The sequence below is a fragment of the Physella acuta genome, unplaced genomic scaffold, assembly GCF_028476545.2.
Source record: "Physella acuta isolate Inbredline_101_S28 unplaced genomic scaffold, ASM2847654v3 ptg000648l, whole genome shotgun sequence".
In the NCBI taxonomy this organism is placed as follows: domain Eukaryota; kingdom Metazoa; phylum Mollusca; class Gastropoda; family Physidae; genus Physella; species Physella acuta.
This window is the reverse complement of record NW_026732167.1, coordinates 598,235-626,175: the sequence shown is the minus strand read 5'-3', so window position 1 is coordinate 626,175 and position 27,941 is coordinate 598,235. Positions and strand designations below refer to the sequence as shown.

The 27,941-nt window shown below is 37.6% G+C and overlaps 1 protein-coding gene across 4 annotated transcripts; it reads left to right on the top strand.

Annotated features, from left to right (window-relative positions):
• The first annotated feature begins 374 nt into the window (after positions 1–374).
• On the top strand, positions 375–27,941 carry LOC131948552 (protein NDNF). 4 transcript variants are annotated; one of them, XM_059310141.1, is made up of 5 exons: positions 375–443; positions 5,902–6,137; positions 17,761–17,979; positions 23,154–23,254; positions 24,101–27,941. In XM_059310141.1, the coding sequence occupies exons 3-5, from the start codon at positions 17,771–17,773 to the stop codon at positions 25,378–25,380; spliced, it is 1,590 nt and encodes a 529-aa protein (XP_059166124.1). In that variant the 5' UTR covers positions 375–443; positions 5,902–6,137; positions 17,761–17,770; the 3' UTR covers positions 25,381–27,941. The 4 variants fall into 4 exon arrangements, with proteins under 4 accessions (XP_059166124.1, XP_059166121.1, XP_059166122.1 ...); XM_059310138.1 differs by having other exon boundaries at positions 17,756–17,979; XM_059310139.1 differs by lacking the exon at positions 375–443 and adding an exon at positions 1,586–1,679 and having other exon boundaries at positions 17,756–17,979.

Genomic DNA, 27,941 nt, shown 5'->3' with positions numbered 1-27,941 from the left:
TGGGTTATCATTCTAATAGACAAGTGCAGCTAGTTTATCCTCTTTGTTATTGTCATGTTCATCTATAAGCAAATTTGACGCGAGTCTCTGAACTGAACCTAATTACATTAACACGTGTATCCGTTAAAAACAATCACAAAACAATCATAATATAGTGAGCTACAATTAAGAAAATGTGTAGCGAAAGAGGAGTGGGGCAGACGAAGAGGGAGAGAGAGAGAAAAAAAAACCTGTTTGGGAACCACTGGTATAAACAAACACAGTCACAAACACGCACGCGCGCAAACACACCGTCTGCAATTAGAACATCAGAGGAGCACGCGAAGCCGCACTCAGCTTACGATATGAGACGGCCCTCGCCAAAGTTACGCATGCTTGTACCGAAATAATGATGACCGACTGGGGGGACTCGGTGGTTTCGACTTGAAAAGAAAATATCAAAGGTAACGATTCTAACCGTTTCTTATCTCGTCACTTTTTATCAAAGCCCTGCCGCTGAGGAAGAAGCAAGGGGTGGGGGGTGAGGTGATCGTGTATACATTGTTGTGAGCTGGCTCCGTGCTGGGGTAAATTGTTCATGTCATAACCCGCCCGTCAGATCAGAGGAGAGCCGGCTGATCATGGCACAGCCGTGACCAGCTGTAAACTAATGGCTGGTTGCTGAGCGGAGGTCGCCGTGATTTTTATTGTGTGATTAATCGTGTATTCTTCTGCAATTTAATTAATGAGCTGAGTGGTGAAAAATTGTGTAATAATTAGTAAAAAAAAATGTGAAGGGATTATTATTCTTGAAGACCGTGTTTGGATTAGTAAGGGATGTTAATCATTCTTGATACTGGTATAACGAGTGATTTTATTAATTATACGTGAATTATGAACCAATTCTTTTTGACAATATTAAACAATTAATGAACATTTGATGATCGTATGAACCCATTCTTGGCACTGCTGTATAAAGTGATTGATGGAAACTTTGTTTCACGTGTTGTAGGTAGGCTCTAATTAAACGTTTATGATTAATTAGTTTAAAATTAATTGTAAAAAAAAATTATAAACATTTTTACTCTAGACGCCGTCTAGCTCCCCACGTCTCTCTCTTCGTTCTTACACTTACAGACATCTCTCACACATATGCGCAGTAAATGTGACCTTGGTCCTACATAAATAGTAGTGTGGCCTAAGCATGCACGTTCTAAAAGGGTATATGCAACTGTCAAATATTGTTTACACGAATAATTTTTTAAAAAAATAACGTTACATTCGGCCTTAACAAGTTTTGTTTATATAAAAATCACAAACGGTTTATGCGACTGTGTCGAGATTTGTTTACACAAAGTCTAAACACGCTGTCCAGTTTGAAATAAACAACCAGTCTGTCGAGTCGCTATTTCACACGTTATACATCGGGAGTACATTTATCATAACCTTTGTTGTCGTGGGTTTCAATCATTCCAAAAAACTACAGTGGCAATTCGTTTTGCACGTAGGGTAAAGAAAAAGTCTGTGTATGTGTGTGTGTGTGTGTGATAATGGAGGGAGGGGTGGGGGCAGCCGGTCAGCTTGTTGCAATAAAATATATTCCTGGCCCAGCCAGTGAGACAGCATATTGATCGGTGGCCGGCTCCATCTTATCAATAACCCTTGATTATACAGCCAAGTAAGGAGTCGAGTATCAGAAGGTTAGTAACATTTTCTACTAGACGCCAGTGGGGACTGAAACTGCTCAAACAAGTCTAGTGCTGGAGGAGATTGTGTTTGAAGACGTGGGTGCCGCTAGATGGAGGGACCCCTACAGCAGGATTCCTTGGCTCCTAGACCGACCATCTTTGGTTAATGCTGCGCGTGTTTATTTATAGCGTTTGGCGTGGTGCTGTATTGTGTCTGGGTACATTCTGGCGTAAGTAGAGTAAGAAAAGTAGTGTAATCAAACGTCCTGACTGTGGATTTCTTTACGTGAATATAACCTATACTTTTTCTACTTTCACTTTTATCATGCTAACAGCTTGTGATTTAAAACTTAATTTATATCCATTCATGTATGTTTTACTACAAAAATTGATAGCACTACTTTAGTGTTCTTTCTTGATTACAAATTAAGTGGACATATTAACGTTTAATATATCGACCTTACTTATATTCATTTAGTGTAAAAGTATATATAATTATATATAACTGTTTAAAAAAATGTGATGGTTGAAAACACGTGGTTGGTAAGAGAACTGTGAACACATGAGTAGGTATGCTACACTTCACTATTTAGTACTTTGTAAACTGTCATTGCGTGAGTATATCGGAGTGATAAGTAGCTCTTGTATATTATTCAATCTTCTGTTCATGTAACTACAGCATATTTGAAATGTCGAACCTAAAAACGTAAAATTGTTCAGTGAATTATATTTTTAATGAACAAACGCTAGAGCTGCGATGAATGTGATGAAACATGTACACATTTTGCAGTTGGCGTGATCGTGTTCAATGACTCACCATTCTATCCCGTCGTCTCGTTAAGTAAAGTGGGATACATATCAGACAAAGACAATGATGTACAGAACCTGGTTACTGCACAGCTGTCTGTGTGTGTGTGTGGGTCTGTGTGTGTGTGACCGTGACTCATCAACGGTCCACTCTGCATTTGGCGCTACACGCAAAAGGCGTGGACCCAGTCCATCGGGGGTTTTGACCAGGGGAAGTCGGTACTGGCCATTAGGAAGTGATAGGGTATTAACCGTGCGGATAAATAATGGGCGTTGGGGGCTAATTCGTGTAGCCGCGGTGTGTTTCGGCACTGGCTGATGTCGGCTCTCTGGTTAAACCAAAACATGATTAGTTGTACTGCATCCGTTGGAATAATTTTACAAGAAAGAAAATAATACTTGTAGGTTTCTTTTAAAATATAAATAAACTGATTAAATGTTATAAACATGGAATAACATTTTTTTTTTAAAATAGTAGACTATTAGGTAAACAGGATTTGTATATTTGTATATATTTGATGGACTAGAATAATCACTTTCGATTTGTTTCCATCAGCCAGTGTGAAGATTTATTTTAAAATTCAAGTGTTTAAATTAGACCGAGTGCACTCAAGTAAGAAGTTTTAGTAAAAACCGTTGTAAACAGTTTCAGCTCTTTCTTTAACAGCAGAACAGGTAGGTTACTAAATCTTTTAGGAATATATTCTTTTGTGAGGTTTAATATTAAATAAAATAAGCTTTTTATTTGTAATAGGCCTACTTGTTTGTGGTCTCTTTATAATGTAGAGCCCATATGATAAACAGTAAGGTGAATTTTTTTCATGATGAAAACCCAAGACAAATAGAGTGGAATAGCAACTTTTGGGCTATATTTTATTTAAATAGTAGTTGTTTTTTTGTTTTTTTTTGTAACCCAACAAAATTCAGCTGCTTTACAATTTGTAAGTATGTATCTACTTTTTCCTGCTGCCAATGGTTTAAGAGTTGCTTTCCTCGTTTCCAACTAAAGCTATTTCTGAACTGTATTAATCACACGACGAAGTACGTAGGCTTTTGTGCACTCTTCTCTATGTGTGTTTAGATACCCTTTCGCCTGTTTCTTTCAGCCGACCCACTCGATATATATGCGCATCTCACGACAGCAAATCATTCATAAACGTGTCGGGGAAATTTGGAAGAGGGGAGGGGGGGGGGGGGGCATAAGTGGGAGGGGGAGGGGACACGTTGTGGTTTTATGTGCCAGTTCACTGAAAATAACTGAAACATTCTATGATCGAAGTGTTGAGTATACAAGTATGTTGTAAGTAGATAATGATTTCTGCATACTGGCACACACACTATATATATATATATATATATATATATATATATATATATATATATATATATATATATATATATATATATATGCCTCGGGTACAAGTCTTTATCTCTCTAATGCGCTGGAGAGTGGGAATAGTTTAGATAAACCATGGCCTAACAGGTGGCTTTTCTATCTACACGTTTGCATGCGGGTGAGCTGTTGGCTGCTCTCGCGAAGAGTCGTTAACCACCGACCTCAAGCGTTCTTTCACCCGATATTCGGATACCTCAGCCTGTCGCGCAAACCTTCACCGTGTTTACTACCCATTCCTACACACTGTATAGACCGCACTAGTCCCCGGGACATAAATAAATGCCGATCTTGATTTGTGTTTAGTTTGTTGTTGTTTTTTTTTTTTATTTAATTAAACGCATAGACTTCGTGTGCGGTGTGCAATTACACGATGCAACCTTTAAGAACTTTTGATAAGAGGCTTATCACTGCACTGGTGTAGACAAACCATGTCAATACCGTGCTGATATTACCATTGCCTTGGCTGGTGAACCAACGCGGCACAGCTTAAGGCATTGATGAACGTTAATTGTTCAGACGGTGTTTGATCTTGGGAAAGGAGGTAGTTGTACGGCGGCCAAGAAGTTTATAACTATAGCCTCTCTTTTTTTTTTATCTACATATTTACAAATATAAAGCACGCATGACTCATACCAGTTCCAATTAGACAAGCCAGCATTTGCCCAAGTCTTTACCTGTGCATTGATTTTATAGTCAGTCAGAAAGTAGGAACAACATTTCTGTATTAAACAAGTGTTTTGTACTCAAGAATGATAAGTTATACTGATACTTTATTCCTCTATAGTGACCACTTCCTAACCTATAGGGTCATGAAGGCAGGGGCGTAGCGAGGGGGGGGGGGGGCGGGGGTAGCGGACCGCACCGGGTGACACCATTTAGGGGGGTGACACCAAGGCAAAAAATAGCAAAATATATAGAGAAAAACTTGAGGGGGGGGTGCAAATCGAAAGTTTGAGGGGTGCAATTCGAAAACTTGAGGGGGGGGGGGTGAAAATCGAAAACGAAAGTTTGTCTCCGGGAAGGGTCGCTACGCCTCCGGGGGGGGGGGGGTGACACCATTTAGTGCCACACCGGGTGACACCCGACCTCGCTACGCCACTGCATGAAGGTAATAATGGAGAAAATGGGTTTCAAAGCTTGGCAGAAGGCGTCAGCCTAAGTTCCTGTTGAACGTTGTTTAGCACCAGTACCATCCCATAGAATATATAAATAATTAGAAGTGACAGCTAAACAATCTAAAGTTAGTCTTTTATAAATCGAAAAAAATCTAAATACCTAGAAAGATTATACAGGCATAACCAGTAGGTGGGGGCGGAGAAGGTCCGCACTGGGCTACACCATTTAGGTGTGGGGGAGGGGTGACACCAAACCGAAATTATAAAATATACTGTTTTACCCATTTGCAACAATAAAATAGTAAGGAGAGGGGTGATACTAACCAAAAAGGCTAAATTGTTAGAAGGGTGGGGGTTCCACCTCCAGCAACTGCACCAGGTGACACCCGACATAGTAATGCTACTGGGCATAATGAAACTTGTGAAACGTTGTTTTTTATTTTATTTTGGATCACATCATTTTGTCACTAAGTTATCAGTTAAGACTTTCATTTTTAAGAAAAAGCACGTAATCAGGAACATTGTAGACCTACAACAAATCGTTGGCTTGCTGAACGAAACATTAATAGATCAAGTTGAGGTTGTGAATGTAGCAGTTTCTAAAGAAAAAGTAAAACGTGGGGATGCTGGATGTTTGGTCCCAAGATGTGTTAACTAGGCTGCTTCATTATTTTATCACACAATGCATCATTAAACTAATTAAAGAGATTAGGAGACTATGAAGCTAAATACTTACATATTAAGTAATTTCTGTATTTTTTCCATTTTGTTGAGCAATAGCGTGGCAGTAAATATTAGCATGAAATTGATGCATTAATAACGGCGAATTTTATTTCATCGTGATTCGTATTTGTTTTTCACAATTATTTTAATTATTTTTTTTTAAATGTCAAACAAGCATCTGTTTTTTTTACAGAAACTTTGAAGCTAAAAGCGAAGAATGAAACCACCCCAAACCATGCAGTTTGTAAAACTGGTAATGGATAAGTAACAATCAGAAGTGAAACTGAAGATGTAGTGGATTCACAAACGTGGCTTGATGTGGGCTAGCTAGAGGGATGGCTGCTTCAATATTCTTACATCCACTCCAATCGAAAACCACCAGGTTCAAACGCTAACGACACCAGATTCACAAACAATCCAATTTTACTGGTGAGTGCTATATTTAACATATTTTTATGTTTGGTGTAGATATCAAAAGTATTAGATGGAAATACAAAACTTAGGTCAATTTTTTTTTAAATCGTGGATAAGGTAAAACGATGTTTTTTAATCAACACGAGTAAACAAAAAGCAGCTTTCTCATAAAAAAAAATGAGAACAGTTTTAAAGCTTGAGCTATCATTATCACACTGTAGCTTTTTGTTTTTTCGCCATCCCTCGCGTTCTATATGGCTAGTGCATACAATAATTCTTATAGTGACCCCCTTTATCGGTGTATGAAGATACACTTTTTCATAAAACTTCATTTACCTGACATATCATGGAGCAGGTGAGGTATCGCAAACCTGTTTTGTTTTTAGCTCGATATATGTACAAAAAAATCAATGTAAAATCAGTAAATGTCTCCGGCCAGGGCGAGTTCAACGGCCAAGTGCTCTATACCGAGGCGAGACATTTAGATGGAGGTATCTGTCTGTGGTCAGGCATGGAGAGGGGTGGGCCCTGTCGTGCGACACTTAACCCTAGACACGCCATACAAATCCGTGGTGCCTCGACGACCCCCAAGGGTTAAGGGATTTTAGATATTAATCATATAAAATAATGGTTCACAAGGTTCCGGTACATTACCTGCAAACACTATCAAGTTTATATAGATCTAGTTAAAATAATTATAGCTGATTTACCAATCTGCGGGAAGGCATTTGCTTTAATGTGACAGACAGGTGATGTGTTGTAAACTACTAGAAGAATGACAGCTGTCTGACATTGTTAACGAAGATCTTGATATTACGGATCGTGGATAAGTGTGGTCACTTTATAGCACGTCTGGGTTTTTTTCGTTAATGAAGACAGAGTACAAATTAAATACATGATACACATGTATAAACTGGTTTCTGCGACAAAAGTGGTTTTGAAAGTTGCAGTGAGACAGTTTAAAGTTGCATCGCAGCATCAGGTAAAGTGGTAGATGTCTACTATTCTCTGGTTACTGTGTGATATGCTCAGTGTTTGTTCCAGACTTTTTTCTCCGGGAGGGGGGGGGGGGCGCACTTGAAATATTTTTTTTGGGGGGGGGGGGGGGGGGCGAGGACACGGTTAAAAGTATAAATTTTCTATATAAACTTCATTTCGTTCTGGGACGGTAGACTTTCTTCGGGGGGGGGGGGGGGGGGGGAAGCACCCCCAAAGAGATGCCTGGAAGAAACTCTGGATGTGCTGAAAGATAGTTTAACGTTGTTTTATCGGGTACAGTAGTAGACTAGTAGTGGTTTCCCGATACACCTGACCAAAGGCCGTATTTTCCTTTATGAACGTAATACTTTTTTCCAGAATACAGAAGGTAAAAACTAAAGCGCATTTGTAAGGGTACGTCTAAACAGAGGACTCATATTTTACATAGGCATAGTCAATGGCCTCAGACAAAACAAAAAACATACAGGACGACGTCAGCTATCTTGATGAAGGTTGAAAACTGACCGTGAATGACCATTGCTTAATATAAATTGTTTTGAAGTCCTAGACGGCTGAACTGACTGCAGAAAAAAATGTGGCCAGTTTGGGACAAATCGATAAGGGGGTCGAAACTCACTCAAGACAACTTGATGATTAGCGATGTGTATATAGTTTTAATATAATAGTAAGGTTTGGGATGGAATCAGGCTTTAGAAATATATATGATTTTTAACAAAACCGCTAGTTCCGGTTCACGGAAATCTATCAAACGGTTATAGAAATATACGTATTGGAGCTAATACACAGATAAGGAACTTTTTTCACCCATCTAAAACGATACTCTTTTCGTGTTCACAAGAAAGAGGAATAAAATACCTCTTCTGTTTATTTGAAATTACTCAAAAGGTGAAACAAAAAAATCATTGCTTATAAGATATTATACTTATATTTAAAATTTCGTCCACTTAAATGAAACGGTACTCAAGTTAGTATTATTTTAAAAACCGGAAGTAGAGTTAGTAACACTTCCGGTTACCGGAAATCCCTCAAAATTTGAAGAAAACTACAAATTGGATGCGATGCTTATGTATGAAATTTGGCCTACTTAACTGAAACTATACTCAAGTTATCGTGTTCTCCTACACACACATACACAAATACACACACAAACACACACAGACACACACAGACAATATTGTTAAAACTAAATTTTTCCAACTCAGGAAGGTGTAAAACATCAAGATGTGACAAAATATCACTTTCGAATTTTTTATACTTTTTTTTTTGTTTCTGTCATTGTAATGCTGGAAACAGAATCACCTTCATGTTATATCAAGGTACATAACACAACGTGCCTGATCCTAAAATGATTAAATTATGTTTTTAAAAAGGCCAAGCTTTTTGGCACGGCTCGCCCCCCGGCGTTGTGACAGACTAAACAAACATCTTCTTGGCCTGCGCCGCCTTTGGAGAATATCAATTTAAGAAAGAAGATAATTTAAACAATTTATCATTACCTGTTTTTATTACTGGAAGAAAGGGAATGTAAAAAGTAACTCCAGGCAATGGCCGTTCAATGAAATGTAGTAAATTCGTTTTAGCAATAGTTAATTAAGTTTTTGAGGAGTGGGGGTTTAGAGAGAAAACAACTTTGTATTCTATTACAAAACATTTGTATATATAAATTAACCAAAAATTAACATTTTAAATGAGCATCATCAAATCCTTTCAATAGTCGACTAAACAAGAGAAAAATAGACCCAAAGAAGTACAAAAAAGTTTATTGTATGTAAATGAAGAAGTTTTTAAAATCACACGTTTAAAACTTTAATTGTTTTATAAAAGATATAATGGAGAGAAAAGAATATGGGTTTACCTGTTTTTTTACATATTTTTTTTCTTTTTCCTAGTTTTCTAATGTATACGTAGATTTTCTGTGTGTTAAACCTACACAATTTAAATTATTAGAACGAACGGTTCATGCTGTTTCGCAATGATTATCTGCTCCTCCTACCACTGCGCTGCCGATGTCGTGAAAATAATGAAATGGATAATTGGTTCGCCTGCATGGGTGCGCCAAACGTCTAGAATATTAGCGTGAAAGATGCGTGCCGTCAAGATCGTCCGCCGTCATTTAAAATGGCGCAGTATCTTCACCCCATCTTTCCTCTTGACTTGTTGCCCCTGTTCCATCCAACTAGTTAGACAGGTTTACATTGTGCGCGTCTCACAGATTTCCTTGATAAATGGTTCTTCATCTGCCAAAACGCTGATACAAATGTGTATGCCTTATGCTTTTCTTGGCATCAATGCCGGGCTTCGTAATTATCGCTAGTGACTCCGGCTTGCTATCTCGTGTGCATGTTTATTTAGAATAACGATTTTTATTGATTGTTGGGAATTATATATTTATTATTCAATAAAAATATAAACGAAATATTTTGTAAAGAACTTTCTTTACTTTTCAACGACTTTTTTGTTCTTCAAAATAGGGTCGATTTAGTTCGTATTAGTATTATAGTATTATTCTCAAATTTTCAGTTGGTCTAATTTTAAACTTTGATTAAATAAATGAAATATACGTCGGTAAATACATATTCGAATGCCGTTTTCAATAGAGTGAGCAGGAAAACAAACATGGTTGTACTTTTCTTGAGAGCTGGTGTACTGTAGTTGTGAACGGTGGGTCACGACCCAGTACAGAGTCATGAATCATTAGCCAGGTCACGTTAAACTTCTTGACATTCGAGTTGTTTCCCATATTCGTTTTTTTAAGCGGCTCTTAATACACACGTAAAAACATTGGATAAAAATCTGCCGAATACAAAAATAAAAAACAAAGTAAGTTATAATAGGATTGCACTAAGCTTGCACTGGAGTTTGTAACAGGAAAATATCTCCGAATATAGATGACATCAATAACAACATAGTTATTTTTGACAAAGATAAACGTCATTGGCAGCCAAATCTGATTCACGTCGCAATACATATCGCAATGCACTCATTTAGATCGTTCAAAAAGTTGAAAATGTTTGGGAATATTTTTTAAAAATGTAACGGTTTTCTATTAATCAAGACCTGACAAAATGACTTTGCATTTGCTTTATAAAGCAGAAATAAGTGAACATTAGATTTCTGTAAGCATACAGGCTATATATTTACTCCGATTTCAGCTTGCTTTTCTTAATGGATATGCTGCTATACCCTTTTGTCCATCTAAGATCAAACTACAAAGCAGCAGTTGTTATATTTTGCCCAGGGGTTCGAACTCAGTACTTTTCGATTTAGCAACGAAGAAATTTACTGGCATAACCTCGCTGACCGTCGCATCTATACGTCCAATACATGACATCCTTAGCTAATCTTGATTTCTTTAGATTAGTCTTTTCTTTTTCAAAGTAAAAAAAAAACAACTAAACTCCATTAAAATTGTCATTAATTTAACAGGACATTTTTTTTTCAAATCAGCATTACTGTTTCATAAACACTTTTTTTTTCTGACAAAACAAAAAGAAAATTTTAATAAATTAGTCATGACAATGATAGATATTAAAATACGCTGTGTCCGCCCACTACTTCTATTTCCGATGTTTAAATACTTTAATAAGGGGGATAATGCCGTTCATGAAAAATGTATTTTTCCTTCTACGACATTATAAAAATAGAGCTGTTCTGTATTTTCCATATCTTAAATAAATCTTACGTGCTTGCTCTGAAGAAATGCTTTTTTAAAATAATGTATTTATCCAATAGGGAACAGCGAGTCATTTGTTAACATCAGCACTAAGTTGAAATAATGCTTTTTCCATTTGTCGTCTTATTTGATTGACTATATTTCTATTGTCAGAAGCAAAACAAATGGGGTGATTGAACCCAATTTATTCAGCCTACCAAGCACATACTACATCATCATATAAAGCCATGTCTTTCTTAGCTATGTAGTAGACACTAAGTGCTATGTCCCACTGCATAGAATCAGTTTATGCTTCTTCTTGCACTTATACAAGAAGAGTAATGTTGTATACAATGTTGTATACCATACTCCATATATCCCCATTTATCATGATATATTGACCTTACTTTATCTCTACACCTACCTACCATTATACATTGATCCTCTACCTCTATTTACCATTATACATTGACCCTCTAACCCTACCTACCATTATACATTGACCCTCTACCCCTACCTACCATTATAGATTGACCCTCTACCCCTACCTACCATCATACATTGACCCTCTACCCTTACCTACCATCATACATTGACACTCTACCCCTACCTACCATCATACATTGGCCCTCTACCCCTATCTACCATCATACATTGACCCTCTACCCCTACCTACCATTATAGATTGACCCTCTACCCCTACCTACCATCATACATTGACCCTCTACCCCTACCTACCATCATACATTGACCCTCTACCCCTACCTACCATCATACATTGACCCTCTACCCCTATCTACCATGATACATTGACCATCTACTCCTACCTACCATGAAACATTGAACCTCTACCCCTATCTACCATCATACATTGAACCTTAACCCCTACCTACCATGATACATTGACCCTCTAACCCTACCTACCATCATACATTGACCCTCTACCCCTACCTACCATTATACATTGGCCCTCTACCCCTACCTACCATTATACATTGACCCTCTACCCCTACCTACCATCATACATTGACCCTCTACCCCTACCTACCATTATACATTGGCCCTCTACCCCTACCTACCATTATACATTGGCCCTCTACCCCTACCTACCATTATACATTGGCCCTCTACCCCTACCTACCATTATACATTGACCCTCTACCCCTACCTACCATCATACATTGGCCCTCTACCCCTACCTAACATCATACATTGACCCTCTACCCCTACCTACCATCATACATTGACCCTCTACCCCTACCTACCATCATACATTGACCCTCTACCCCTACCTACCATCATACATTGGCCCTCTACCCCTACCTACATTGACCCTCTACCCCTACCTACCATCATACATTGACCCTCTACCCTTACCTACCATCATACATTGACACTCTACCCCTACCTACCATCATACATTGACCCTCTACCCCTACCTACCATCATACATTGACCCTCTACCCCTATCATAGATTGACCCTCTACCCCTACCTACCATGATACATTGATCGTCTATCTACCATCATACATTGACCTTACGTTCTCTGTCCCTATCGGCCATGATACATAGCCATCCCTATTTCCTTCTCGTATCTCCAATTATACATTGCTCTTACTATTTTCACCGGAACGCTTGCCAATTATTTTTAGCTAGCCACTATTTGGGTTTTATCAGTGATTGATGGGCACCAGAAATGCTAAATATCAATCTGGTTGGGTTTTTTTTTTGTTTTTGTGTTTTTTTGTTATCTAGACAAAATGTTTCAAGGACAGGCTCTGTCACGTGACTCATCATTTATTTCTTGTGGAGATTATGGGGATATTTGTTTCATCGATTATTTTCTGAGGTTGTGAAATCTATGTGAAGGAGGTTTGTGGTGAGTCATACAACTGGGTCAAGTTATATTTGTCAAAGTCTAGACTGGGAATGTCCATCCTTAGATGAAAATGTAATGAGTGTTACATCAAATATTACCACGCGTGGATAGGATAGAACGGAAATTGTGTGCTTAAACGTTTACGGTTGGGGTTATAATATAAGTAGTCTACTGCACACATTATAATTGCTTTACTTTATATTATTTCAAAATAATGTAATATACTAACAGTTAACAATATAACAATTCATGTTAATTGTGATTTTATTAAAACTAATGCATGAAAAATGTATATTTTGAAGAACAGTTTTTTTTTTAGGATCAACATCAAACTCCATAGCTCTCGTGAAGTTTGATGAACAATTACATTAAGAAATTTTGATCAAAACTAAAATATAGGCCTGTATAATTATCTTAGGAAAACGTGAAATAGATATAGATCTACTACAACATTTGTGTTTGTGTGTGTGTGTGTGTGTTTACAAGATTATAAGTAAAGTGCTGTTTGCATCTTATATATTTATCGTATATATATATATATATATATATATATATATATATATATATATATATATATATATATATATATATATATATATATGTATACATGGTGTCTGTGAGATAGCATTGGGTTAAACATTGCTTATCTATGTTGTAAAACTCAGCCGACTACACAAACAAGGCGGATGACTCACCAGGCTTGGACTTAGCAATTACTATATGGGCCAGACACTGGGTATCCCGCCGTCCCGCCCTCCCCCTCGGCTGGATATATTACTGGGGAGTAATGCCCGTTTAAACACAATCATGGGATCATACAGGCGTGAGTGGGGGACGTGTAGGATTCTAAACTTTTCGACATCGCCGTTTATGGCACGGTCGTTTTTTTTTCTTCTCCCTTTTTCGGGCGAGAAGACACTGATTTACATTTGTAAAGGAAAATAATAAAACTTATTAATGTAAATAATTTTTTTTTCAAAAACCTTAAAAAAAATATTTCGTGTAAATTTAAAAAGTTTATGTAACAAATGAATAATTTTATTCAACGTGCAAATACAAGTAAACAAGCCAGTCTCAAATTACATTAGAAAGATTTCTAGAGTTTGTATCGTACATGTTTTTTAAATATATTTTGTTTTCTACTTTATTAGTGATTTAATAAACTTCATAAAACTTATACAACATTTATTAAGTTTTTAAAACCTTTAATACCATGTGTAAGCGTGTGCTTTTCAAACCATTCGTAATTCATTAAGGCATAACATTCTTCTATAATATACAAACTATACACCAACCTACCAAAGTGATCGCCACCACCTTCTGACTAGCTATACGCGAACAGAATAATTAGTGAATACCAGCTCAGCTAACTTGCGCTGCTTTGGTAATGACTAATTAAATATAGATCTAAGCTAAGATAGAAATTGAGGTACTACAGGATGGGTATTGTTATTTACTAGTGCTAGTACGTATGTGTAAAATTTAAAGCAAATCGTTGCGGCAGATATGTGTCTAGCCTCAGATACTTCATTTGAGTTAATCACAAAAATACAAAAAGGATCACACTTATATAAAAAAAAAAGTTTGTGGTTTGAGTTTATTTTAAATAAATTACACTTAACATAAATGAACAAGGTCTTAACCCCCTTGACATTTAAGCTCAAGGGGGGGCGGGTGACTTTTCAGGACACATGTTAACTACGGGGGGGGAGGGGGGGGCGTGTCCATGTGGATGTCCACTCGTTACGACAAAAAACAAAACTAATGACATAGTGATAACATAGTGATAACATCTAAAAGTCGGCGTCTGTGTTTTACACAGGTCAGCCGGGAATTCAATCACGGTATCTATATTTTAAAAAAAAAACTTACTTCGACTGTAAGCGAGCGAAGATTGAAAGAAACACAAAATAAAATGCATAAACACGATATGACCTTACAATTTGTTATGATGCTATGTTCGACATCAGAAAATTTCGGATTTCAAACGTTTACTATCCATAGACACATAAAAAATAATTGTTTATTTCCTTGCTTCACTTTTTGGCTGATATTGAGAGAAATAAAAATAAAACAAGTGTTCGTCATAAATGCATATTTGAAGTAGATTTTTAAAATGATAACATACAATTCCGGAAAGAATAAATCACTATATAAACTATTAGAGATGTACGGTAAACGTATATACTGTCATGTTATTCAATTAGTTTCGTATAGTATGTTAAAAAAGGATGATTAAATTGTGGCGAACCGCATGAAAGAGGGAGGGGGGTCGGTCTTAAGTGTACGAATGTATACAGAAAGGGTCTACAATAGAAATGTGATTGTGGACTTCATAAAAGGATGACCCCCGACTTTCTTCGGGACGGGGGAGCACCCCCCCCCCCCCGAAGAGATGCCTGGAAGAAACTCTGGTTGTATGGAGGTCAGTTTTTACAAACAAAATGCAATCATAGAATACAAATCACGTCTCAGGTTTAATGTTATTTCGTTTTAGAATTATTTTTACAGCTTGATATTGTCAGGTGTTGATAAATTGAGGCATGGTGACGAAGTACTGGGATTGAAAGTGCTAACCCGGAAGTCTCAAGTTCGAATATTGAACTCGAATCTGTAGAACGTCTCTGAGTCCACCCAGCTCTGGTGGTTACTTGAATCACGCTAAGAAAAGGAATGCGTTGGGGCAAAGTGCTGACCACACTATCTCTCATATCCCAAGGTCACCGAAAGAGATTAGCTCTACCTTATCTGCCCCATGGGTCTTGGACATGAAGGGAAAAGCATGATGAAAGTGAGGCAGTAAGATGTAGCGGTTTATAATCATCCTGTAAACTAAGAAAAGAACAAGTTGTGTGCCTCCTCTCAAACATATTTTTTCCTACTCTCAATTAGCAGACTCCATTTGCCGTAACACTTGCCCGAGGTTGTAAACACCTCCAGAAATAAATGGTACTTTATAATTATTTTACCATCTTCATGAACTGCACAAAAACTTCTAGAGGAAATATGATGAAAAAAAAAACACAACTGAAACCCTTTTTAAGTTTACAAAAAAAAAATACAATATGCTTATCTTTAAAGAACTAACCAAGCAATCTTGTAAACCTATTATCTTATTTGTAAAACCCACTTTGTTCCCAAAAAAACTAATCGCGTCCACAGAAAGCAGTATCAAGTTTTTTAAACTCCTTGTCTACGTTCTACACTAGAAGCATTAATTTCAGCCTAGTACAATGCATAACGCTAGTCTGGCGCCTTAGGATGCTCATTTGAAAACCATACTATTTTAATGGCGGAGCCATTGGGGGCGAATTAGTCTGGAACAAGAAAACGAAAGCTAAACACGGATCGTTTTTAATAGCCCTTGAACTTGTTCCTTAACCTGAAAAGCAGCGTTGATGTAGATGCACTTGAGTTCGGGGCAGGCTTTTCAAATAAATGTTGGTAAGGGACGGGGTTGAAAAACAACACCTCCCGTCGTGTCACCGCTAGCTGTTATTGGGATCTCGTTCAATTAGCGCAGGATGCGGTGAATGATGGTTTCATCAACTTTAATTACAAGGCCGTGTCCTAATCAGAAAGCGCACAGACACGCGACCATTGGTGTTCTCGCTACGGGTGGGTGTGAGGCTTTGTTGGAAGGGTAATTTTTACAGAAGGAATATAAAGTGATTAGGTAAACTGTTGCAGATGGAGTAGAGCTCATCTGTTGTTGTTTCGCTTTTTTCTTGGCATATAAAAATTTATAAGGTTTACAATTCCTAACAAAATTGACTTCGGAGAATGGTGGGGGCGGGGATGGGGCATTTTGTCGTCTACTTGTTGCATTTGATATCGAAATACGTATGTATCATAACAAACGAATATCCTCTAAAAACACAGCTTAGTTTTTAAATGAAACACGGCATCTATAGTACCTATTTGTTTTAAGTGAACAATGACCTTGAAGTAAACATGCAGAATGGTATGAACCCTAGACGGTATTACGACGCAATAATGTAATGACTATAATGCTTCTAACGTCTGCAGAGAATAATATTTTTAAGTCTCATGTATAACTACATAAAGTTTGTGATTTTTAGAAGAAGAAAAAATTGCTCTGTAGCAAAATGAATCTAGCCATTAAAATGAGACGTTTATTTAAATATACTCTGCAATGGGTTCTATCTAGGACATTATACCCCAGGTCAATGACTCCCCCCCCCCCCCCCCATCAGAAATCTTCTGGTCATTGTCCTCGATGCTATTACCTCCCCTCTGGGTAATTATCTCCCCTATCCCTAACATAATCCCTACCCTTAACCTTAACTTAACCCTAAAGATAACTTTTCATTGAACTCTAAAAGATTGAGGTTGTTGTCCTACTGCAGGTTTTGGACAAGGGGGTTATTTTTCCGGGGGTGATGTTCAACTGCAGTTTTTTTTGGACAGGGGGTTATTTTTCCGGGGGTAATAACGGAGAGTGTTGTTTTTAGACTGATCTAGTTTTTAATAACTTGATCCATATTCTGTGTCATAAGTGAAAAGCTAAGCATCACTTTATCTATACTACCCGACGTATTGTTTTCTTATTCGTGTACTTTTAAATAATGTGTACTAGAGATAGTTATCGTGGTTAAGTCAATAAAGTATACTACGGGAAGGTAAACTGTAAGCTTGTTTTTTTTTTATTTATCTTTTTCGCATAAGCAGATTACTTAATCCTCCCCTGAGCTGGTTTAAATAACAGTGGATGAATAATGGATGGGTGGGTAGTTTTATGGGTGAATGTATAAATAGAATAACGGTGGTTGTGTGAATGGGAGAGTGGTTTAATGGGCGGCTACTTGCAAATATGGGTTTAAAAGGTTGATAGGTAGACAGGTAACTTATGGATAGTGTCATACTACAGTCATAGAAAGATGCTTGTATTGAGGGAACTAAGCGCGAACATGTTCACTGAGGGAAGGGTTTAGAAATGGAAGGGTGAACAATAAAATTAAAATGATTGTTATTTTTAGTAGGCTACTTTAAAAAATGTTAAGCTATTCACACGCATTGATATTTAAATTACCCAAAAAAACATGTTCCTCGTTAAAATGCTGCCATTTTTTTTAAATTAGGTTAGGCAGTGGACGATGCCTATGTCCAACTCAAGTGAACTCGTGGTAAAGGTCGGCGAATCGTTGTTGCTGCTACTACTGCTGATGCCGTTGTTGGTTCCTCAACATCTTGCCCAGCAATTACTCGCCAGAAGCGACAAGTGTGATACCATCAACCAGGCCTCTCATGTTTTATGCTTCGGCGGGGAGACGGAAAGATATTTATACAAGGGAGCGAGTCAAAAGTGAGTTGTTGTTTTGTTTTCGTTTAACTTTGTTGGTGTATGATGTTGAGTAACGTTTTGTATTGTTTCGCAAACGGGCGTTATGTAGAATATAAGAAGATAGGGGTCGGCGAGGTCGAGTCGGTAAAGCACATGGTTGATAAACCAAAAAGTCTCGAGTTCGAACCCTCGGGCAGATTAGGGTTGTTAGCTGGGGACATCCACTCTTCTAGGATGAATGGCGCATAACCAGTTATCACGTATACTTAATTGTGCTGGAGGCTATCCCTTCCAACACAAAAATTAAGAACGAAGAATATAATTGAAGAGGGGATGGATTTGATAGCGCAGGATAAAATAAAATGTTTTGCATACATTTAAAACCAGAGCTTCATCATTTAGTTTTTATGCCCGTAGTATCTTCTATATATATAATTCTCCTCTTCGAGCCGTTAGAAAACAAGCTGCAAACGCTCTCCCTACCTCCCCACCCCTACATGGTTTTAGTGAGCTGTGTTCACTCTAAATGTTTACAAGCAGAACCAACGATTTTAAACGTAGGGGGGGGGGAGGAGGGGGGAGGGAAGGGGGGGGGGTTATGGTCCTTAACGAGCTACTTATAGTGTTTTAAAGAAATATTTTCAGTGTCAGCGTTGGTACTGTCGAATTCACAAATTATGAATTATTGAAAATTAGAAACAACTAAATAGCGGCGTATGTTATGCCGCGGGCCGGCTCGTATGTTTAGTTTATGTCGTTCCAAGCTGTATATAACCAAGATGTTAGTGATCCTAAAATATCTTGAGTGTTGTCGAAGAGGACCAAACTAGGCTCTGTTCAGGTTTTTTTTTACAAATAGATCTAACAATAAGCATGAACGCGTTCGTTCTGATGATAGAGTTTGTCAATCTAAAAGCAATTATGTTAAAAGTGCAGCCTAATTTCGTTCATGCCTTAAAATTTAAAAGTCATGTTGAATGGTGTTGTTTGCACAAACGATGACCTAAATTTGAAACGGCTCATCGCGTGACTTTTTATTGAAAGTTTTGTTTATCGAAAATGGAACATGAGTGCCCAAAAACATGAGTGATTGTAATGAGGGAGCGGGGTTGGAATTGAGGATGGGGGAGGGACATTGGTGAGATCACCTACGCGTCTACTTTGCGCAATGCCTCTACTCGATCGGACCAGTGGCGCGGAACAACCACGCCGCGTGTCGTTTATATCAGGGGTCTCCAAACTTTTCAGACCGAGGGCCGCATTAACTATCAAAGTTCATTTCGGGGGCCAGTTTCTTCCAGACATGTCTTTGATTTATCTGAGTAAAGTTCCCCAGCCATCAATAACAAACGTTTTTTTCCGTGGACAAAAAGATCTCCGCGGGCCGGATGAGAGGACATCGCGGGCCGCATTCGGCCCGCGGGCCGTAGTTTGGAGACCCCTGGTTTATATGATAGTTGATGGAGGGGGGAGGTAGCTGAAATCCGCTAGCAAAACTATTCATACTTTACTAGTTACTCCGAATTTTAAATTTAAATGCGAAACGACTCTTCGTTACTGTAACTGGTGTAACTTGGATTACTATAAGCAGAACAACAGCTTTGTTAATTCACCAGTTGTCCTTTGAGTGGTGGGCCTTCTTGGGGTCTTGCTTGCTTTAGTACTGCTGATAGTTTTTACTAGCAACAGTGTATTTTAATAATTAAGTAGTGTTAATTAAAATCATCTTTATTTTTCACTGTCATTGTACAACCGTGGAACAAATGTTGAGGGGGGTGTCGTGAAAATTAGACATGGCCCATCTGGAATTTTAGAGGCTCCAAAAATGCTGAATTTGCTGGTGTTCACCGCACATGACAAAGCCTACCCTTTGACAATCATCATCAACAAAACGACTCCGATAAAAGGCCCAGACAAAATGAATTCAAAGGGCTAATGATAATTAGGAAATAGTGGCGTAGATAGAGGGCAGAGGGGGTGGCCGCTTAGGGCGCCTATCCTAAGGGGATAGTATGGCGCAAAGTTACTTGAAAGAAAGAATACACTTCCTCCAGTTTACACGTATGTCTGCCAGTATACTATTTGGTCTTCCAATTCGTCCGTCATGATCCTTTCTAGGTAGATACTGAAAAAGATTGGAGAGAACAAGCAGCCTTGCATTACCCCCATCAATGTTATAAACCATTATCCTATCCTATAGTTTTGTTGAAAACTGTTGTCTACATCAATTGTGTTGCACCATAATAAAAACATTTACGAGATATTGACTGGTAAAAGGCGCCACCAACATTTCCAACCGGGGAAATAAGGCAAATGAAATATAGAATCTACATGTGCATGCCATAATTAAGAGACAGATTTTGTTGGGAGTCACTTTGGCGATAAATGTTTTTCGGATGTCCAAATGACTGAGTCATTGTGTCGCAAACCAGAGGCGTGGCGAGGCAGGGACGGAGTTGCGGGCCGCACCGGGTGACACCATTTAGGGGGAGGGTGACACCAAGACAAAAAAAATACAATAAATACGTTGTTTTTTTTTTGTTAATTAGAGTTAAAATGTATTTTGAGTACATAGTGACGATCCAAACAAGGGAGGGAAGGATGGAGACACCATGACGTCCGTAAAGATGCAAACTATAGAGTTTGGGGTGGCACCAACTGCATAATTTACAGAGAAAAAATTGGGAAGGGGGGGGGGGGGTTACACCATGAGATGCCACAACGGGTGACACCCGACCTAGCAACGCTACTGTCGCAAACCAAGTGAATGGGACCTTATAGTTTGATTACCGTATTGTTGCTGTTTTTCTTAATTAATACATGTTTATCATATCACTATACAATAATATAATGTATCCCCTTCGTGGATGATTTGTCAAATCTTGATATTATAATACTACTTATATAGATTTCATAGCAAATATTTGGTTCCTGTTGAAAAGAAAACTAATAGGCCTAACTCTTCGACTTTCTTAATTTGTAGAAACAGAAAAGTTTCACATTATTGCTGTTATGCCCTTGCCTGAATATTATTTGCATGAATATTGTTGTTGCATTCATCATGTGTAAACCTGACTGTCTAATATGTGCTTATGTTCGTTATTCAATAAATTTAATTTAACAGAGACAGTGTGAATGAATTAGTCACCTTGTGAATCAGTGATTTGACGAAACTCTTGGATATTTTGTAATTCTGTATTTAATATAGGTCATATTTTTTTGCTTAGACTATAATCAAATAATAATTTTGAAATAAGTGAACACCAGAAAACAATAGAACAGTCGTGTAAAGCCTTTTGTATTCACGTACAATAAAATAATAATCAATGATTTCCATTTTTATTTTGTGACTATTACTAGTTTATATTTTAGGGACTTTTGGAGAACATTCTCATACTACGTTTTCTCCCTTGAACTTGAACAGTCAAAGAGTTTATAAATGGGAAGTAACTGATATAAATTGTTCCAATTAGATAGCCTACTCCAAAAAAAAATGCAAAATAAGCCAATAGTGATTATGTTATTATTGTATATCAAATTAGTCCACTAATTGGATCTAATGCATCTGAATGTTTATTAGCCGTCCACCTTTTCACAGCATAACGTTTAATGGCATGGGGGAATCGACCTCTCAACAAGACTGAGGCTCTATCACCTATCCTATCCTGTATTCGGTGTACAGTGATTGGAATTAATTTCCTTCACGTTTATCACTCTCTTCCTAAGGAAGTTTATTCCAATGGTTTTCTCATATAATCATGAGTAAACCAAGAAACAATACATCAGGCAACAAGTAATAATATTTCTTCTAAGAACAACAAGGTCAAAACAAAACAAAAACCAAACAGTAACAATTATTCACTGACTATTTTTAGTTATCTGTGTGGGAAAATATGTGCTGGGCATGATGCCACAGAGCTCGGGGGAGGGGGGGGGCGACGACGTTGAAGAGATATCATTGATGAATTAATTATGCTTGTAAAGGTCAGAAAGTGTAGGGTACCCATGGGACTATGATTCACCGTCTGAGGGGTCGTCTGTAAATGACGAGGGGGAGAGAATTTTCTGACGCTGTGTGACGATGGGAGAGAAGGGGTTGTCCAAAAGTGTGAAGACACACTTTTGCATTTTAAAAGTAATTTTAAGAAGCGGATTTTAGTCGTATTTCGTGGTTGTTTTTTTTTTTAGCTTTTATTTTGTAAATAGCGCCAACCATTGATGAATATACTCAATGCTGACCGGAATAAGCAAATATTTTACAATGCAACGAAACTGCAATTGTAAGAAGATGGCAGGCTGTTGTGTTATGTCTTTTTAGGTGGGGGGGGGGGGGGGGCTTTTCCTTTTTGTTATGGACAACAATAAGAAAGGGGAAGAGGTAAAAATCGTTATAAAAAGCATAACAGTTTTTATGGATGATCCCTTAATATAACATCAAAATGAATTCAATGATAATTTTTCTATTAAATAATTGTCTTTTATAAATGGCGTGGTGCACCTCACTAGTCTGGTGGTCCATGGGGCAGATAAAGTAGAATTCAAATGTTTCTGTGACATAGGCGAATGAAGGGATAGTATGATCAGAGTTATCCCCAGCCGACTTTAATTTCCATAACTTAAGCCAGGTACGCACCAAAGATGGGTGGACCCAGGGATGTCCTGCGGACAGTGAGATATTTTGTCATGAAACCGTATAAATATATATATATATATATATATATATATATATATATATATATATATATATATATATATATATATATATATATATATATATATATATATAATATATATATATATATATATATATATATATTATGGTTGTGTGGGGTGGGGTGTGTGGGTGGGTGGGGGTGTGGGGGTGTGTTGCTGTACTGAGAGCGAGAAAGTGAGCATAAAAAAACAACACTTTTAATGGCTGAAATAAGACGATTCAAATGTTTTAAAAATTGTATTAACCAAAAAACCTAAACTCGTGCTAGTGAAATTTCCAATGTATTTTCAAGTGGAAATAAAGTGTCAACTGATGGGTATTTAGAAGGAGAGTTAGCAAACATTTCCTATCAGGCTGCTGCCCATACACTTCAATAGTTCAGCAACAAGTTTGGATCAGACCATACAAGAAAACTATTCTAAAGTAATAGCTGGACTATTCTGTTTACGCCGACCTGACTAACACTATTTTTTCCTTTCAGCTTCACCTTTACGCTGAAAAGTAGAAGCACTTTCTCCATCACTGTAACACCGTGTGCTTCAGCGATAACCTGGTACCTTCTTTTCCGGAAGGACAAACCAGGTAGGTGCAATTATTTTATTTCAAGATGGAAAAAAAGGTATTTGTGTGACGGCCTGAACAAATTACTGGTTGTAATCTTAAAGCTCTTAAAGCATCACGTGACTTTCGTTGCGCTTTCTGAGAAACAGTCTGTTGCGGCTGAGCCCATTGTGCACAAAGTTTTATTTTTAGCATCAGTTGCTCTAGTCTGAATGTTTTGATCCGTCAACAGTTCAACCCCAGCAGGCATGAAGTTTTTTTTTTTTTTTTAAAGGATGTTGTAAACATAATTTGCTTTGGCACGCATAGCCTGTGATGTATCGAACTAGATACACCCTGTGTTTATAAATATTACTTAGGTAATTGTACCTAGGTAATAAATGATTATGAAGACGGGTGGTCGAATGGTAAAGTGTACGACGGCTTATCCGAAAATCTAGAGTTCGGAACCCGGGCTCGAGTCTGTAGGACACACTGAGTCCACACACGTTTGATGGGTACCTGATTTACTGTAACGAAACTAAGGCGCTTAGCCATAAAACTGACCATACTATCCTCATGTATACCGAGGTCATTCAAACTGATGAACGCTGCTTTATTTGCGACATGTCTGTGGCTCGAATGGGAACAGGTGACGCTGATGTATAAATGATACTAAGAGTTAAGGTTAATACATTCAGCACCGAGAACTATTGTATTGTAATCTTAAATTACATAATAGTCAGTGTAGCTTCAGTGTTGTGTTGTTGGTTAATCGAAAAAGAGAAACACGGCGTACCGAAGTAGAATTAGCAACAAACACTACGACTATGCAAAGCTATTGATAAACTTTGAAATGTAATGTATTGTGTATTGTTCCCTCGGTAGGTTATGCCTGGAGTGTCGAGCAACAGGAGCGACTACAAAAACTGGAAGAACTGACCAGATACACGGGCGAGAGCAGACATGCGTATCTCCACAAAGACGGCCTGCCTGGGGTCTACATCCTGACAGTCACGTCCATAGAGAGCGACTCGTACGTTCAGATCCTGATGCTCAAGAACACGATGACGACATTCTACCCACTGGTACCCACGGACAACAAGGTCAGCGTTGTGGGCAACAAAACAACACTGCAGATTGACTGGCCGGATGCGGCGTCGATCAACCACGAAACTGTCAAGTACTGTCTCACCGTCAGCCGCATCAAAAACTTTCACACCTACTGCGGTGCACTGGCTTACTTAAAAGGCGATAAAAAGCCGAACGTTGCTCAATTTGGATTTCAGTTTGAAAACTCTATCAAGAAATTGGCTCAGCCTGTCAAGAGGGTCCCGTCTAGGATGCTGTTTCATCAGTGCGTGTCCGAGAAAACGCAGTTTACCCATACCGGAGTTAAGAGAGGCAAGACGTATTTTGTGGATGTGTTTGTTGTGAACGGTGAAAGAACTACGGCGTATAACGGGACGTGGGTAAAAATAAAAAGATCCAAACGCCAGCCACGGGCCAGAATGCAAGTCGGCGAGAGGAAGACGATTCGACTCAGACACAGGCACGCTGTCGAGCTGAAGCTGAACACAACCGTTTCTAAGCTGGCGTTTGAGATGGTACCATGCAATGGTAAAGCTTCCGTGCTGCTCTCGTACAATGGTAGAACCATTCAAAGAAAGACACCGCTGAAGCACTGGTACCGCCGCTTGATCCCCGTGGCCAGACCGGGCACCTACCTCATGACATTCCTCGGACAAACAAATAGAACATTTGTAACCGTTTCCATTACCTCCAATGTGACTCAGTCTAAAATTGCACAGCCAAAAGAGTATAAAATCAAAGTTTACAACAGTTTGGTCACCTGCTCTAATGTGACATTATCATGGGAGATCACTTCCGTCAACCAGAAATATTGTATTTATAAAAGAAAACTCAACAGGGGAAGAGACTCTAGACGAAGGCGATGTCTTTGCGCAGAAAAACGACCTGCGACGGATCGCATAGATTGCATCAATGCGCGGGCGAAGACGGCCGAACCCTCAAATACGGTCTACAACATCACAGATCTTAGCCCAAACACTCAGTACAGATTTGATGTCTACGTCAGCCGCGGACAATCGGCATCCGTGCCGTACAGAAGTGTCAAGGTAAAAACAAAAGCCCACTGTAAAGCTTGAGTATAGGAACCTGTGTTTTTCTAATGGAACACAAAGCAAGTAAAGTCTCGAGTACGTGAATACACAGTCGGTATTGACAGAGGGAATGCGTGTGGCTTTCTGTGTGAAAGAATGGGGTGTGGACACCAATTATCAGTTTCCTATTTAAGGGTTTATGCTGTCTATACAGAATTAATGATACCACATGTCATCATTTCAGTTACTTATAGATTTTGTTGATGGTATTTTAAGATTATGTTGGTATGCTATTATTATTAGCTGCAGTAATATCCCTTAGAGCTGCAATAGTAATCAGGCGTCAATGGCATGGTATAGTTTGTGAATCATTTCACGGCTTCTTTGAACGACAATAACATATATTGAAAAGCTGCCATTTTTACGATGGAGAAAACTGAAACGGATGGGGCTACTTAGAATATAGATACCAAAATATCTCACAGTGAAAAAACTTATGAAATCGATACAAATGGCAAATGTAAAAACAAAAATCGGACGATGTTGAAATATTGAAATAAGGTGAACAATCTAAAAATGAAAAAAAAAATTCTCTTTGTTACTCTAAATAACGGGAGAACCATCTAAACAACAGACTGAGAACCTTCTAAACAATAGCATGAGAATCTTCTAAACAACAACCTTCAGATGTTTGATATTTTAACGTGGTCTCGCTGTTTCAGTCACTGCTGCTGTTTATGACATTCATCTGGTGGTGTGGCAACTTCCAAGATTCAAAAGTTTTTTGTTTTGTTTTTTTTTTGTTGTTTTTTTTTAACATTTATCTATTTATTACAAATGTGTTTTAATTATTAATGTTAATGTTTTCAAATATTTTTTTTTTTGTGAATGTGGTGTTTCTGGTGTAAAAATAAATAAATATAACAACTGGCAATAACATGCGAAAATCAACGGAGCTTTCAATTAGCCAAAGACGAATTGCTTAAACATTTTACCTCATTTATAACAAACGTGTATCCAAGTGAGAATGGAACTAGATTCATGCGGATGGGGAATGTAACATGCACAGCTAAGTTTTATATTTTGATAAGGTGTTAACATTTTTAGAATTATTGTTTTTAAATTAATTTTAGAGTTGATGATACTTAATGCAATAGTCAGAAAAAGAAATTACATTTTCCTACTACGGATCAAAGATGTTTGAAATTTGGAAGATAAGCAGTACTATATAAAAAGAATGTATTTTATTTTCAAGAAAGAATATGTGTACTATAGGTAAAACTTTTAAAATCATACGTATGCACAGTTTTGAAAAGCTTCACTAAAGCTGGCCGCTGGCTAAGGAAAGACAGACATAAAGGAATTTTATTAAAGGTTATCCTCATAAGTAGTATTCGTCTATAGTGATATAAATACGCTTTAAAAATAAATTCTTGTCACAAATATCTCATCCGGTAGAGATTAGAGAGTTTAAAACATTTAAAACAGAAGGTATTTCTGCTCAACTTTAATTTGTAAAGTCGACAACTTATCGCGTGGTATCGTATTTTTAATAAGCTAGATTTATACAGGTCACTGTATTTTTTTTTTAAAAGTTAGCAATGCGCGTATTGCAATGAAAAGCGCGAGACATAATGACAATACACACGTGCGAGCCGGATTACTTTTGTACAGCGAGGGTTTATATTGAGACTGGTTATTCAAGTCGGATTGGTTCAATAAATTGTATCCTATCCGTCATTGTATGAACAAGCGGGTTCTGTTACAAAACTATCTATAGTACAGGCTTTATTTAGATAACAAAACCGTAAGATCCTATTGCTCTCTACTTCATGCATTAAGTCCTTCTTAATCAAACGGCGATCTACTGTTTAACCCAAACTATAGAACCTACTGAGATATACTGGGGAGAATCAGTTCCAAAAGGATCATTTGTTTGTCGATCAATCAGCTTGTTACATTATTATGCGCACATTAATGTTGATATTTATTCTATGTCTAGTCAATGTTATACATATTTAATGTTATTTAATGTTTATTTCTAGATTAAGTTTAATGCAATCACTTCCACTTTTTTTTTAAATAAACTCCAGAAGCAGTGAAAGACCTCAAGGTAAATCAAAAAGATGTTTGGGTCTTTATTAACAAACGAAAGACTTAAGTCTAAGAAGAGTTGTTAGACCTACTACTACTAGATCTATTTTCAAACTGTTAACGGAGGTTGTTTTTTTTTTCCTCAAGATTATCTTTGTGTCGCTGTTTGCGTTATTGCCGCTAAAATAGATATTGTTTTGTGATACATTGAATGTTGTGTTGAACTTATTTATTATTATTTCGTCTGTAAATAATGATTAATTATTATAAATGGTTACTATACATTAAGTATTATGATTGTGTTTACCTTCCAAAATTGTATTATTTTACGTGATATAGGGCTAAATGAACGTGATACAAAACGTGTGCACTGTGGATACCTCATCTTGGCGCTAATTTAAGTTTTTGAACACATTTGTAAACAAATTTTTATTTGTAATGCGTTGTATTTTTTTTTTCAGTATATGTTATCGGGGAATCGTGCTAAATTAAAAACGTAAAAGTTTTTTAAA